Raw genomic sequence first — 14,336 nt, forward strand, 5'->3', positions numbered from 1 at the left:
TATTAAATAGAAGCCATTTTGTAAAGCGGACACAGCTGGAGGCGACGCGCGGTCAGAAGAGACAGAACAACCTGTTTGCGTCTCCTCAGGAGCCGTGTCCGACCTGCTGGAATTCAGTTTGTTTCTTTTTTTCAGGCTTTTTAATACATGATAACTACACATGATTGTTAGTTTGGCATGAAAGGCTGCGGGGACCCTGTGGCGACCTCGCGGGAAGGGTGAAGTTTGTGTGTAAAGAAGAAGGAGAAGAAGGAGGAGGAGGAGGAGGCGGAGGAGGAGAAGTGGAGAAGGTCGACAGGCGGGGAAAAGGGCACCAGCATGACCGCCGCCGTGCACCTGTCCGCCGGGATGATGCTGCTGCTGACCTCCTGCCTCGCCGTGGACCAGGTGGTGGCAAGTAAGTGGCACACTGCGGTCATTTCCTCTGACCATTCAAACGTCGCCTGACACAGTGGCATGGGCCATCATTAAACACCTTCATTTGTACTAGTTTAGTTACATATTAATAAAATAAAGTTGCTATTACATACCTGTAAATGTCTTTGTTTTGTCACAATTTGAAGAAAATATAGAGCTTTAACTAATGGCATTAGGCGGCAGTTATATTTCTTAATTGACTTTTGGCATTTGTTTTATAGCCCGTATAATCCAGACCGTTAGTTTGTCATATATTAGTCACATTAGTTGATATTGATTTCAGCTCTTATACGTTGCATAATACTTGGACATAGGATGTGGACTAATGGTTCTGAACCTCTTATTCTCTCTTAATAATGTCCCACAGTTGTAGAATTAGTCATTTAAAGCAGAGTCCGTCGTGTGCAGTGACAAGGGTTTCATGGACGTCCCTTCAGATGAACTGAAGTGCGGGGGATTCCATGGTAACCGCATAGAAGCATCGTTCAGGGTACTTTGTATCCTGAGGTATTCTTGGTGAGGCTGTATGACTTTGTGTCGGTAGAAGCTCCTCTGAACTCACATTTGAACTCTGCTGCATGATCTTGTCTCTGTTACCGGGGTTACGCTCACTCTCCCGGCTCTGATCCATCTGCTCAAGACAGGAGCAGGCTGAAACGTCTCGTATGCAGAAAGAGAAAAGCACATCATGTCAAAATAGAGATGTGGGAAATGGCCATTACTGTCACAGTAGAAGCATCTCTGTGTTTGGTGTGGTGCGGATGGGAAATGCAGGGATAATAACAATGTGAGGGACGTGTTCTTATCACATTTGTGAAGAAACATTTTATTTAAGAGATTTTGTTTTCAAGTGGCTTTTTTGTCCCCATTGTAGACAGATGTATTATCTCGGCCAGAATATCAATGTTACGAGAAGCATGAATGAAGATGATTCCATTTTTGTTTAGCAGAAAATAACTGTCGAGATTATTTAGATTTTTACTCCCTCCAAATTATATAAAGCAAATATTTAAATGATTACATTTTTAACTCAGTTACAGTCTATGTGATGCGCGCTGCTTAATAAAAAGACACCCACCTTCCTGTTGAATGGATGAAGTTAAACATCCGCTGGCAGGTTATGTTGGGTTTATATCGTCCCTTTGGCTTAGCATCAGGAGAGGCTGAGGTAAGTGAAGGTTCTGCTGCTGCAGAGAAGGTGGAGGTGAAGGGGGAGAAACAATAAAGGGGGGGAAAGAGTGCATTTACCCTGAAAAAAATTAAACACGTTTGGTTTTGCGAGTGACATTTGTGAACTATTGTTCACAAATGTGTTTTAATGAGCACTTCATGATCCACCTCACAGGTGTAACATATCAAGATACTGACTTCTTAAATATTGCGCCGATGTGCCTTAGGCTGGCCACAATAAGAAGACCCTCTGGGCCGTATTTGGCCCCCAGGCCACTGGAGGAGCTCATTTCCTGAGATCTTGCGCCGGTGCAATTCACAGGAGCTGGAATTCTAAACAAGAGGTGTGATTATTTCAAAATAAGAAGCGGAGTGAACCAAATTGAGGGCGTGGTGTGGTCCATTCTGGGAAAGGCTTGAATCTTAACTAATAAACTTCAATAGTGCACTAAAAACCTGGACCTGCAGCACTGGGACGGTTTGAGCCGAGTGTGAAGCGTCTGGGATGAGAATCAGCTCCAAATCAGAGGCCATGGTTCTCAACCGGAAAAAGGTGGCTTGCCCTCTCCAGGTGGGTGGGGGGGTCCTTGCCCCAAGTGGAGGAGTTCAAGTATCTCGGGGTCTTGTTCACGAGTGAGTGAAGGATGGAGCGTGTGATTGACAGTTGGATCGGTGCAGCGGCTGCAGTGATGCAGTCGCTGCATCGACTGTTGTGGTAAAGAGGGAGCTGAGCCGAAAGGCAAAGCTCTCGATTTACCGGTCGGTCTACGTTCCTGACCTCACCTATGGTCATGAGCTTTGGGCAATGACCGAAAGAACAAGATCGCGGATACAAGCGGTTGAAATGAGTTTCCTCCGCCGGGTGCTCCCTTAGAGATAAGGTGAGGAGCTCGGCCACACGGGGGGAGCTCGGAGTAGAGCCGCTGCTCCTCCACGTCGAGAGGAGCCAGCTGAGGTGGCTCGGGCATCTGTTCCGGATGCCTCCTGGGCGCCTCCCTGGGGAGGTGTTTCAGGGGAGACTATGTCTCTCGGCTGGCCTGGGAACGCCTCGGGATCCCTCCGGAGGAGTTGGAGGAAGTGTCTGGGGAGAGGAAGTCTGGGAGTCCCTGCTCAGACTGCTGCCCCCGCGACCCGACATTTCCTGGAGTCATATTACTTTCTCCACATGGAAAAGATAATCACAATAAAAAACCTTCATGAGCATAAATTACAAAAATGATATAATCATGAAAACAGTCGTGTACATAAACACATAAAGGCTCAGCGCCGTTACACACTCAGCTCTTAAAGCTCTAAGGACACCTCCTCCTCCCGGTGTCTGACCCCTGTCACTGCGCGGCCTGGACCAGACTGGACCAGACTGGACCAGACTGGACCAGACTGGACCAGACTGGACCATGCACACTTTCAGGTGCTCAGCTCAGAGAGGAACCTCTGTTTGGTAAACTGGATAAATCTCCACCGTCGTCATCACATTCACCCAGAATCCTTGTCCCAGTCGGAGTAAAACTGGCACAGAGATCCGCGCGTCACGAGATCCGCACGTACGGTCAGACGCTGACCACAGTGTGCTCTGACCTCACGCCCTCCGGACCACGCAGCGTCCCACCGAGCATGCAGGTGTCCAGCTGTGTAACGGTGCTGCACGCGACTCATGCAGTCCTTGAGTCCTGGACCTGGTCTTGGTTTATTCCGGTTAAATTGGCATCATCTCGAGGTCATACGCTCCGATCACCGTGGAAACTGAGACTGAGCTGGTGGCGATGCAAGTGCCACACGGTGACGCACATCTCTGCCTGTAAACTCTCCACGCTGGAGGGCTCAGAGGCCTAGCACGGGGACTAATGCGGGTCATCACAGCAGTCTGGGGGTGTGGGCTTCAGGACCACCCGCTCCCGAGGCTCTGCTGCTGCTGCTGCCCTCGTTTATGGATCACAAGTACAGTTTATAAGCCGAGATGTGTGCGGCGTATTCTGTGCTCAGCATCTCCAGGTTCTGGACCTGGTTTAGTCTTGGTTTAGTCTTAGTTTAGACTGGGAAAAGCCCACAGACACACGCTCTATTCCTGGGGATGAAAGTGAGCTCTGAGCTGCGCAAACCTTATAAAGGTGAATGAAAGACTCTTGACATGCCAAACCTGTGAGGAGGGAAAGTGCTCACTCACACACAGGGCTTTTGTGTATATAGTGTAATATATAATGGGAGCAAAAACTAAATGCTGTGTTTCCCCTGTGTATATGAATGGGTTGAGACAGGGTTTTACTCATTTCAGACCCAAGACATTGCCATTTATAACAAACATTTGACTGTGATAGTTATAATGATGATGCCAATTAAAGATAAACCTCTTTCGATGTGTGTTTCTTTCACAGTTTTATGTTGAATAAACTCTTACACTGCTGTGACCTTGCTGAGTTTAGCTCTCATGATATTTCACCCTTGATTGCATTGTGTACTGTACGCGTAGCATAGTAAATCATGGAGAGCAGGAATTTCTGAGAAAGTCATTCATATTCATGGGCCTCCTTGTGATGCCACTTAAATCTTCTGACCACTGGCCCCCCGTGTCCCACCTCGACTATGTAAAGCTGCTCCTCTGGCTCCATGTCAGCCTCTAATCCTCCTTTATAGCCCACGGCATCGATCAGGCCAATGAAGAGCTTAACATGTGCACGCTCACAATGCCAACATTTGCATTTCAAGAACCACTCTCCCAAAATATGAACCGTGTTGATGGTTCAGCAAGTCACATTCCAGATTTGTATCCTTATAAAAGTCTTAATCTTATTTCGATTGATTTCAAAGGATTTGGGCTTTCAGAAAATATTAGTTCAAGCTTTTTGGCTAATGAAAAATGGAACTATATAATCAATAAGTCTTAAGTAAGTGTCCTGACCCATAAACTAATGTGTCTGGAGTAATATGAATTTGTACAGTGTGTGTGCTGACAAAGCTTTAAAGATTGTTCATCATCACGTATATGGACTGTAATGATTATACTACAATTATAATACGAAGTAGAAAAGGCAAAAACCTCTTCATTCACTTTTGTTTGCAGCCTTGACCAATATGGATCACATATTATAAGCCACCCTATCATTTTATATTGTAATAAGATTTGTGATATTTCATGTTCCAAACAGGATGGACTTAAACAGTCACTGTTTAATGAACAAAGTGCTGTGGAAAGTGTAGAAACAGACCCTAGATCAGGCGACGTCACTGAACAGACTTTTATTATCGGGATCTCATCGTTTCTTTGTTTTCTTTGTATTTTGTATTTGACAGGGAAACAACGAAAAGGAAAGTTTCTCTCGTTTGGCTTCCCCTGTATGCATAAATGATGAATAAATTAAATTGTGATGATGTCATAACCACAGATGGGAGATTTTTTGAGCGTAACGAGGAACATAACGCTCTCCGTCTGAGTTCATGACCTCAGAGGGCAACAGACTGTATCAGACTCACCCGATGGAGAGTCTCGAGCTGGTCCAATGTTCCACGACCAGGACCAAAACCACTCTGCTCCTCCTGAATCCGAAGTTCCACTATCGGTCAGATTCTCCACCTCCTCCTCTCCAGGACCTGCAATAGACCTTATGGGGAGGCTGAGGAGTGTGATCCCTCTGTAGTTGGAACACACCCTCCGGTCCCCCTTCTTGAACAGAGGGACCACCACAGCCAAGACAGTCCTACAACATCCAGATACTTTAGGTACTCAGGGCGGATCTCATCCACCCCCGGAGCCCTGCCACTGAGGAGTTTGCGAACAACCTCAGTAACTTCAGTTTGGGTGATGGGCGAGCCAGCCCCTGAGTGACGGTGGGATTAAGGAGGTCCTCAAAGTATTCCTTCCACCGTCCGACGACATCCCCAGTCGAGGTCAACAGGTCTCCACCCGCACCGTAAACGGTGTTGGTGAAGCACTGCTTCCCCCTCCTGAGGCGCCGGACCTTTAGCCAGAATTTCTTTGGGGCCGACCGAACTCCTCCCAGGCCCGGATTTGTGCCTTTGCGACAGCACGAGCTGCGGCCCGCTTGGCCTGCCGATACCTGTTGGAGACCTACAAGCCAGAATGGCCTGATAGGCCTCCTTCTTCAGTCTGACGGCATCCCTTACTTCCGGTGTCCACCACCGGGTTCGTGGTTTGCTGCCACGACAGGCACCGGAGACCTTGCGACCACAGCTCCGAGCAGCCGCATCAATAATGGAGGCGGAGAACATGGTCCACTCGGACTCAATGTCCCCAGCCTCCCCCGGGACATGGGAGAAGCTCTCCCGGAGGTGCGAGTTGAATTCCCTACTGACAGAGGGCTCTGCAAGATGTTCCCAACAGACCCTCACAATTGGGCCTGCCAAGTCTGTCCGGCTTCCTCCTCCACCAGCGGATCCAACTCACCACCAGGTGGTGATCGGTTGACAGCTCTGCTCCTCTCTTCACCCGAGTGTTCAAGACACGCGGCCGGAGGTCAGATGACATGACAACAAAGTCGATCATTGACCTCCGGCCTGTGTCCTGGTGCCATGTGCACTGATGGACACCCTTGTGCTTAAACATGGTGTTCGTTATGGACAATCCATGGCTAGCACAGAAGTCCAATAACTGAACACCGCTGGGGTTCAGATCGGGGAAGCCGTTCTTCCCCGGTCACTGTCATTGCCCATGTGGGCGTTGAAGTCGCCGGTTGGTGCATTGTCCAGAACCCCTCCCATGGACTCCAAGAAGGCCGGGTACTCTGCACTGCTGTTTGGCCCGTAGGCCGACACAACAGTGAGAGACCTGTCCCCCACCCGAAAGGGGGAGGGACGTGACCCTCTCGTCGCTGGGGTGAAGTCCAACACATGGCGGCTGAGGGACTATAAGCCCACACCAGCCCCGCCTCTCCCCTCGGGCAACACCAGAGAAGTGGAGCGTCCAGCCCCTCTCGAGGAGATGGTTCCAGAGCCCAAACTGTGCTGGAGGTGAGGCTGATTATATCTAGTCGGTATCGCTCAACCTCCCGCACAAGCTCAGGCTCTTTCCCCCCCAGCGAGGTGACGTTCCATGTCCCCAGAGTTAGTCTCAGTGTCCAGAGATCTGGGCGGCAGTCGACGACAGGGGCCTCGACGACCAGATCTCTCTGTATTATAACTGTACTTATTTTCGCCCGCATCTGTATTAAATATTATATTCCGATAGAATGTGACCAGTTGTGAGGAAACTATCTTCTGGAGCCGTGACCCTGGATGTGGTCGGGGAGAGAATACTGCTGCCGCTGCTTTAGAAAGAGGACAGGAGGGGAGAGAGAGTGCTTGTATATGAATGACTTAAAAGATGCTAACAGGAACACTCTTTAGATAAGACAACGGTAGAACGGATGTAGTATTTTGTCTCACGATTCTTTGTTTCTCTTTAATGAATTGACAGCCCCTCTTACCGTCACGGTCAAAGGTCTCACTTCAGTCTTATTATCCGTGTGTGACCTGAGAAGTTCCCGTTAGATCTGCCCAAATTGCGCTGGAGAGTCACATCCGAGCGTACGGGGAAATAAACGAGGAGCAGATGGAGTGGAGCAGTGGAGCCTGAGGGGCCAGTGCTCCGACGAGCCTCCCGGGGCCACATTCTGACATCTCCTCGCTGCTCAGCGCGTCTTCAAAACCCTTCCCCGAGTTGTTAGACTCTCAAGTCGTCATAAAAGTACATTTATCTCCGAGCGCAAAGCAATAAATAATTTGGCAGCGCTAATAGCTCCTGCCATATATCAGCTGTCAGATGAAACAAGCGCTGTGTCACGCGCTGTGTCACGCGCTCAACTGATGTGATTGGATGGACTTGGCAGATAAGGAAATGTCAGCTTTTATGGAAGCAGAACATCGAGTCAGAATTAAATGTGACTTTTGAGTTTGGAGACCCCTTTTCTCAAGGGGATTGACACATAAAGTGTTTTGTCTGTGACTTCTTTGAGCTATTTGAAGTTAACTAAACCACTCACCAAAGATAATAAACTAGGGCTATTCAACATAAGGCCCGGGGGCCCAATCAGGCCCTCCAAGCGATTTATTCTGGCCCACGACCCATTTTAGGAATATTGAAAAAAAAAAAAGTAAGAATATTTACTTGTTTAATCCTGGGTTTGCACTAGTTTAGAGCTGGTTTGGTCTTGGTTTAGTCAGGGCCGGCCCAGCCTATAAGCGAACTAAGCAGCCGCGTAGGGCCCCGAGGCGTTAGTAGGGCCCCCAATCTGGCAATCCGTCTTATGAGAAGTGCAAGCGCAGCGTGCGCCACTAGTGTAGTAGCGCTGCTGGCGCGGCAGCGCACACAACTGTAACATATAACGCACATGACAATCTGGCAACCGAGACACCAAACCTGCGCTGATTGGGCAACTTCATTGTGCGCGAGCAGAACAAGAGCAAAACATAAACACAACAGAACGTGGTCCCTGCGTGGTCCTCATGTCCAGAGGAATATATCTCCTGGTGCCGAAAAACGAAAGAAGAAACTTCTTGACGATGTAAAGAAACTGCAAACTCAACAACACTCTCCAGGTATTGAACTTCTCTTACAAAGAGACGGTTAATGCTGCTGTTTGAAACAACACGAGTCTGTCACGTTCGCTCAGGCTGGAGGCGACGAGAGCTCTGCCCCGCGCACAATAATATGTGTGAATGAAAGATAATAAGCTTCACATTTACACCAGCCCCGTAGTGTTAGCTGCAGGTGAGGCCGGTGAGGGGCGTCTATGCCCCGGGTCACAAAGAGGCGGAGATCCGGTTCGGACGAGCGCCGTCTCGTCCAGAACCTCTGACGTGAGACTTTGGAGTGAACAGTGTGCGGCCCCTGTCCCGGGCCCCTGTCCCGGGCCCCTGTGCAGCCTCAGTTAGAGATGAGCGGTTTGAGTTTGCGTCCCTCTCTCTCACATCACCATGTGTGAGATCAATCGTGACTCGTCATGTCTGTTTTACTTTGACTTCTTAAAGTGGAATGAGAGGAATGTAAAGGTTTATGCATCAGCCAATCACATCGCAGCATTGTTTCACACAGAGTCCAGTGTGTGATGTTCTGATCAGAACAAACATTTATATTGTAATTCACTTTTAATAGAGCAATAAAACATTTCAATTTATTTAAAAAGCATCATTAGACTATTTGTTATAAATTATAATAAATTGATAGTGAAACATAACCAGACATATTATGATTACGTTTGTTATAGAATAATACTATATATTTTTATATAAAAGTGGCAAAGTTGCAGAAACACAGTCTCTTCACTATAGCTAGGTTTGGACCTTCACTTCTAGTTCTGTTCATTCTCTGGGAATAACATGTTTGCACTGTTTTATCAGTGTTAATTGTTAATCAAGCAACGCTTATGCCATTTGTTTAATTTAATATAACTTGTTTTGTCACTTTGGCAAGAAGGAACAGTTGGGAGCAGTAAAAGATAAATGAGTAAGGATAACTATTACTTTTACATTTTCAGTTAAAATGAATCTATTTGATCATAATTATTTTTCATAGCCAATATTGTATTGAGTAATTAAGTACACTATTGTATTAATAACTGGCTTTAATCATTTTCTCTTGGCACAGTTTCATCACATCATCATTTTATTGCATTACAACCTCAACATTTTACTCTTACTTTAGCCGGCTGGACCACATTAAAATGCAGCAGAAGACCCAAAAAAGAAGACCCCCCTGTTCATTAATTTAAACTAATGTGCTAATGTGGCTGTCGACCCTTAACCCCCCCAAATACCCCCAAAAACATATCTGGGACGTGTGTTATTTGTACAGGGAGTAGAGGTGATGTCAGCGGAATACCAAGTTGCATTGTGGGATTTAAGTTATCAATATTTGAGCTTGTGAGGCGCTGAGAATAAACTAACTGGCAAACAGATGCCCTGGAGTTTTGGTGCGCTTTGTTTGCGTTGAAGAAAGTTCCCATATGTGAATTGTTTACTGACAATGGCAATAAAACTGATTCTGATGACGTGATGAGGGGCCCCCAAAAATGTTTTCGCTTAGGGCCCCCTGAAGGCTTGGGCCGGCCCTGGGTTTAGTCCTTGTTTGATTCTTCTTTAGACCTGTTTTTGATTCTGGGTTAGTCCTGGTTCAGTCCTGGAAGTGCAATTTTGCAAAGCAATATTTATCAAGCATTTTGTATGTTAGTTTTCACAAAAACATCGAATCTATCAGTTGTTATTTGTGTGCATGTTGTGCACCTCCGTCCCAGGGGCCTCTGAACAATCTGTCTCTTGGGAAAATAAAGTTGAATAAACTGCTTATGATATAGACCTAATTCTTCAAGTCATTTTACTTTAAACTCTCAGTAAGTTTGTGTATCTACAAAGGCATTCATGGGAGGAAGCTCGTCCTGTCCGTGTCTTGTAAACTGTGATCTGAATATGGCCTGTTGTGTTGTACGTGTAACGATGTCTGTCGATGATGTGTTTTGGACCCTCTTGTAAATGAGCCCCAGCAGAGGTCTAAGTTACAGATGTGCAGCCTTCAGAGAAGACCACAGGGGTTCAAAAGGAGTCGTTTCACCATTCGACAGTTCTGAGGGAAACTGGTCTGATCTGAATCCAACTGCCATGAAAAAAGAAGTTTAGAACTGAAACAATCAAGTTCAATCAGGAGGGGATTTTCTGTTGTCATAATTGTTGCGCATGCATCAGTGTCTCGGCTGAACCCAGGACAGATTTTGGTTTCTTCCTGTTTTTATCTGGATCAGCTGTTTTTAACCTCTGGATGCCTGAAGGACAGTGAGCTAACATGGAGCTAAGGCCACAGATGAGCTACGCCTTCACTCACCTCCTCAGGACTGAGCCAAAAAGTTGCAGAGCTCGAACAGCAAAAATCCAAGAGGTTCGTGATTAGGGCGTGATCCTGAGTAGGACTGTGCACTAACTGTGCACAGTCCTACTCAGGGACTGTGCGCTAACTGTGCGCTAACTGTGCACTGGGAGCCGCGGCTCCCAGTGCACAGTTAGCTCCGCCTCCGAGTCCTGACGGCCCTCCTCATCAGCCCCCGGTGCCGTGACAGAGCGCCGCTGGATCCAGCAGGAAGCCACGCCCAAAGCTCATATATTCTCCACTCCTGTCAAGTCTGGCCCATGGACTGAGGTCGGGTCCCGCAATGTTGCCAGGGGCCATCAATTACCACTGGAGACATGGAACTGAGAAATAGATTTAGTCCCCTGGAGTGTGAAGAGTCTCCCCCCTTGCAAACGGACTATCCCGTACGAACGGAGCGATCGCGGGTCAGGTAGTCCGAGCCGGCGTCCTCACCCTGCTCTGGGACCCGTGACCCGTCTGCTGCATCTTACCCCGGCCCCTAAACCCTGGTTCTTAAAAACACAAAAATATCAAGGCAACACTTATATTTTTGCACCCATTTCCGCATGTTTTATTGATTAAAATCAGAAATACTTTAATAATTAATATTAATTTTGCATTTATAATGATAACAATAATAATTATTTTTATTATTATTTAATAATGCTGCTGTTTTTGTTATAAAAGGTCTTATTGTGTGTGTTCTGCGTGTGTAGTTCAGAGAACAATAAAAATGATCTACACAAAACACCCATACCTCTCAAATATTGTCAAAAGTCAAAATCTGTCAAATTGAGCAATTCATGTAAATATGAATAATCCGTCCCACTTCACAGGCGTGACATGTCAGGATAGATATGGTGTGTGAATCCTTACATTATCTGTATTATCACGCTGCAACATGATGTCGTGGACGTTTGACCCGTGCTTCAATGACACCGGGGCCTCTCGTCAGGAGCAGTGGTCGATGCGGGGCCCTGGGACCATCTCCAGAACTTTGAGCTTGGCTTGGTCAGGAGGATTTTTGCATGTTTGGGTTGATGTGGGAAACGTAACCAGAGAAAGCCACCCAGACCCAGGGAGAAACATGCATGGAAGAGCCTGGCCTGGGAGTCAAACCCTCCACCCTCTGGCTTTGAGGCCAGAGTGCTCGGCTACAGAAGGAATCACATCATCAGCATTTATTCTTGTGTATTGATCCGGCATTTGGTTTGATTTTGTAGTCATAGTAAATAGTGGATAATCTTTCTCTGAAGTCTGAACTCACTGACGATTAGAAATGACCATCTCAACATTGATTAAAATGTACTAAATTGCACAATAAAGCAATTATTTCCCTTCGAGGAAGGTCTGGAACGCTCTGGAAAACTTTGACTATGTTTCTACGGAGACTGCGTGATGTTGCTGCCAAGTCCCTTCTGATGGATCTCTGATGTAACACGTGTCCGTTCGGGAGCCGTACTGTATCTTCATTAGGACGCTTGGCCCGTGAGTGTCTGGAGTAAACTGGTGCAGAGACGCTCATCCATCACGGCCTGCGCTGGGGCCATTACCCAGATTATTCTGTCTCGCTCCATCAGCTCCATCAGTTACCCCCGTCTGATTTACAGTGAGCTGGGGGGCCAAGCCGTACGTCAGCCAGCGCTCCATACTCCGGCCAGCGCTCCATACTCCGGCCAGCGCTCCATACTCCATACTCCGGCCAGCGCTCCATACTCCAGCCAGCGCTCCATACTCCAGCCAGCGCTCCATACTCCAGCCAGCGCTCCATACTCCGGCCAGCGCTCCATACTCCAGCCAGCGCTCCATACTCCAGCCAGCGCTCCGGCCAGCGCTCCATACTCCATACTCCAGCCAGCGCTCCATACTCCAGCCAGCGCTCCATACTCCGGCCAGCGCTCCATACTCCAGCCAGCGCTCCATACTCCAGCCAGCGCTCCATACTCCAGCCAGCGCTCCATACTCCAGCCAGCGCTCCGGCCAGCGCTCCATACTCCAGCCAGCGTTCCATACTCCAGCCAGCGCTCCATACTCCAGCCAGCGCTCCGGCCAGCGCTCCATACTCCATACTCCAGCCAGCGCTCCATACTCCAGCCAGCGCTCCATACTCCGGCCAGCGCTCCATACTCCAGCCATCGCTCCATACTCCAGCCAGCGCTCCATACTCCAGTCAGCGCTCCATACTCCATACTCCGGCCAGCGCTCCATACTCCAGCCAGCGCTCCATACTCCAGCCAGCGCTCCATACTCCAGCCAGCGCTCCGGCCAGCGCTCCATACTCCATACTCCAGCCAGCGCTCCATACTCCAGCCAGCGCTCCATACTCCATACTCCGGCCAGCGCTCCGGCCAGCGCTCCATACTCCATACTCCAGCCAGCGCTCCATACTCCAGCCAGCGCTCCATACTCCATACTCCGGCCAGCGCTCCATACTCCAGCCAGCGCTCCATACTCCAGCCAGCGCTCCATACTCCAGCCAGCGCTCCATACTCCGGCCAGCGCTCCATACTCCAGCCAGCGCTCCATACTCCAGCCAGCGCTCCGGCCAGCGCTCCATACTCCATACTCCAGCCAGCGCTCCATACTCCAGCCAGCGCTCCATACTCCGGCCAGCGCTCCATACTCCAGCCAGCGCTCCATACTCCAGCCAGCTCTCCATACTCCAGCCAGCGCTCCATACTCCAGCCAGCGCTCCATACTCCGGCCAGCGCTCCATACTCCAGCCAGCGCTCCATACTCCGGCCAGCGCTCCATACTCCGGCCAGCGCTCCATACTCCGGCCAGCGCTCCATACTCCAGCCAGCGCTCCATACTCCAGCCAGCGCTCCATACTCCGGCCAGCGCTCCATACTCCAGCCAGCGCTCCATACTCCAGCCAGCGCTCCATACTCCAGCCAGCGCTCCGGCCAGCGCTCCATACTCCATACTCCAGCCAGCGCTCCATACTCCAGCCAGCGCTCCATACTCCGGCCAGCGCTCCATACTCCAGCCAGCGCTCCATACTCCAGCCAGCGCTCCATACTCCAGCCAGCGCTCCGGCCAGCGCTCCATACTCCAGCCAGCGTTCCATACTCCAGCCAGCGCTCCATACTCCAGCCAGCGCTCCGGCCAGCGCTCCATACTCCATACTCCAGCCAGCGCTCCATACTCCAGCCAGCGCTCCATACTCCGGCCAGCGCTCCATACTCCAGCCAGCACTCCATACTCCAGCCAGCGCTCCATACTCCAGCCAGCGCTCCATACTCCATACTCCAGCCAGCGCTCCATACTCCAGCCAGCGCTCCATACTCCAGCCAGCGCTCCATACTCCAGCCAGCGCTCCGGCCAGCGCTCCATACTCCATACTCCAGCCAGCGCTCCATACTCCAGCCAGCGCTCCATACTCCGGCCAGCGCTCCATACTCCAGCCAGCGCTCCATACTCCAGCCAGCGCTCCGGCCAGCGCTCCATACTCCATACTCCAGCCAGCGCTCCATACTCCGGCCAGCGCTCCATACTCCGGCCAGCGCTCCATACTCCATACTCCAGCCAGCGCTCCATACTCCAGCCAGCGCTCCATACTCCAGCCAGCGCTCCATACTCCAGCCAGCGCTCCATACTCCGGCCAGCGCTCCATACTCCAGCCAGCGCTCCATACTCCAGCCAGCGCTCCATACTCCGGCCAGCGCTCCATACTCCAGCCAGCGCTCCATACTCCAGCCAGCGCTCCATACTCCGGCCAGCGCTCCATACTCCAGCCAGCGCTCCATACTCCAGCCAGCGCTCCATACTCCGGCCAGCGCTCCATACTCCAGCCAGCGCTCCATACTCCAGCCAGCGCTCCATACTCCAGCCAGCGCTCCGGCCAGCGCTCCATACTCCATACTCCAGCCAGCGCTCCATACTCCAGCCAGCGCTCCATACCCCGGCCAGAGCTTGTTGT

The 14,336-nt window shown here is 49.9% G+C and overlaps 1 protein-coding gene across 1 annotated transcript in view; it reads left to right on the forward strand.

Moving 5' to 3' along the window:
• Positions 1–122: 122 nt before the first annotated feature.
• LOC140365540 (fibronectin type III domain-containing protein 4-like) overlaps positions 123–14,336 on the forward strand; it is a 54,231-nt gene continuing 40,017 nt past the window's right edge. Inside the window, exon 1 of the mRNA XM_072452029.1 lies at positions 123–397. Coding sequence (XP_072308130.1) covers positions 319–397 — 79 coding nt within the window. The 5' untranslated portion in view covers positions 123–318. The remainder of the gene's footprint in view (positions 398–14,336) is intronic.

The sequence above is a fragment of the Eucyclogobius newberryi genome, unplaced genomic scaffold (assembly GCF_026437365.1).
Source record: "Eucyclogobius newberryi isolate DKJ021-1_F unplaced genomic scaffold, fEucNew1.0.hap1 SCAF_1, whole genome shotgun sequence".
Taxonomy (NCBI): Eukaryota; Metazoa; Chordata; class Actinopteri; order Gobiiformes; family Gobiidae; genus Eucyclogobius; species Eucyclogobius newberryi.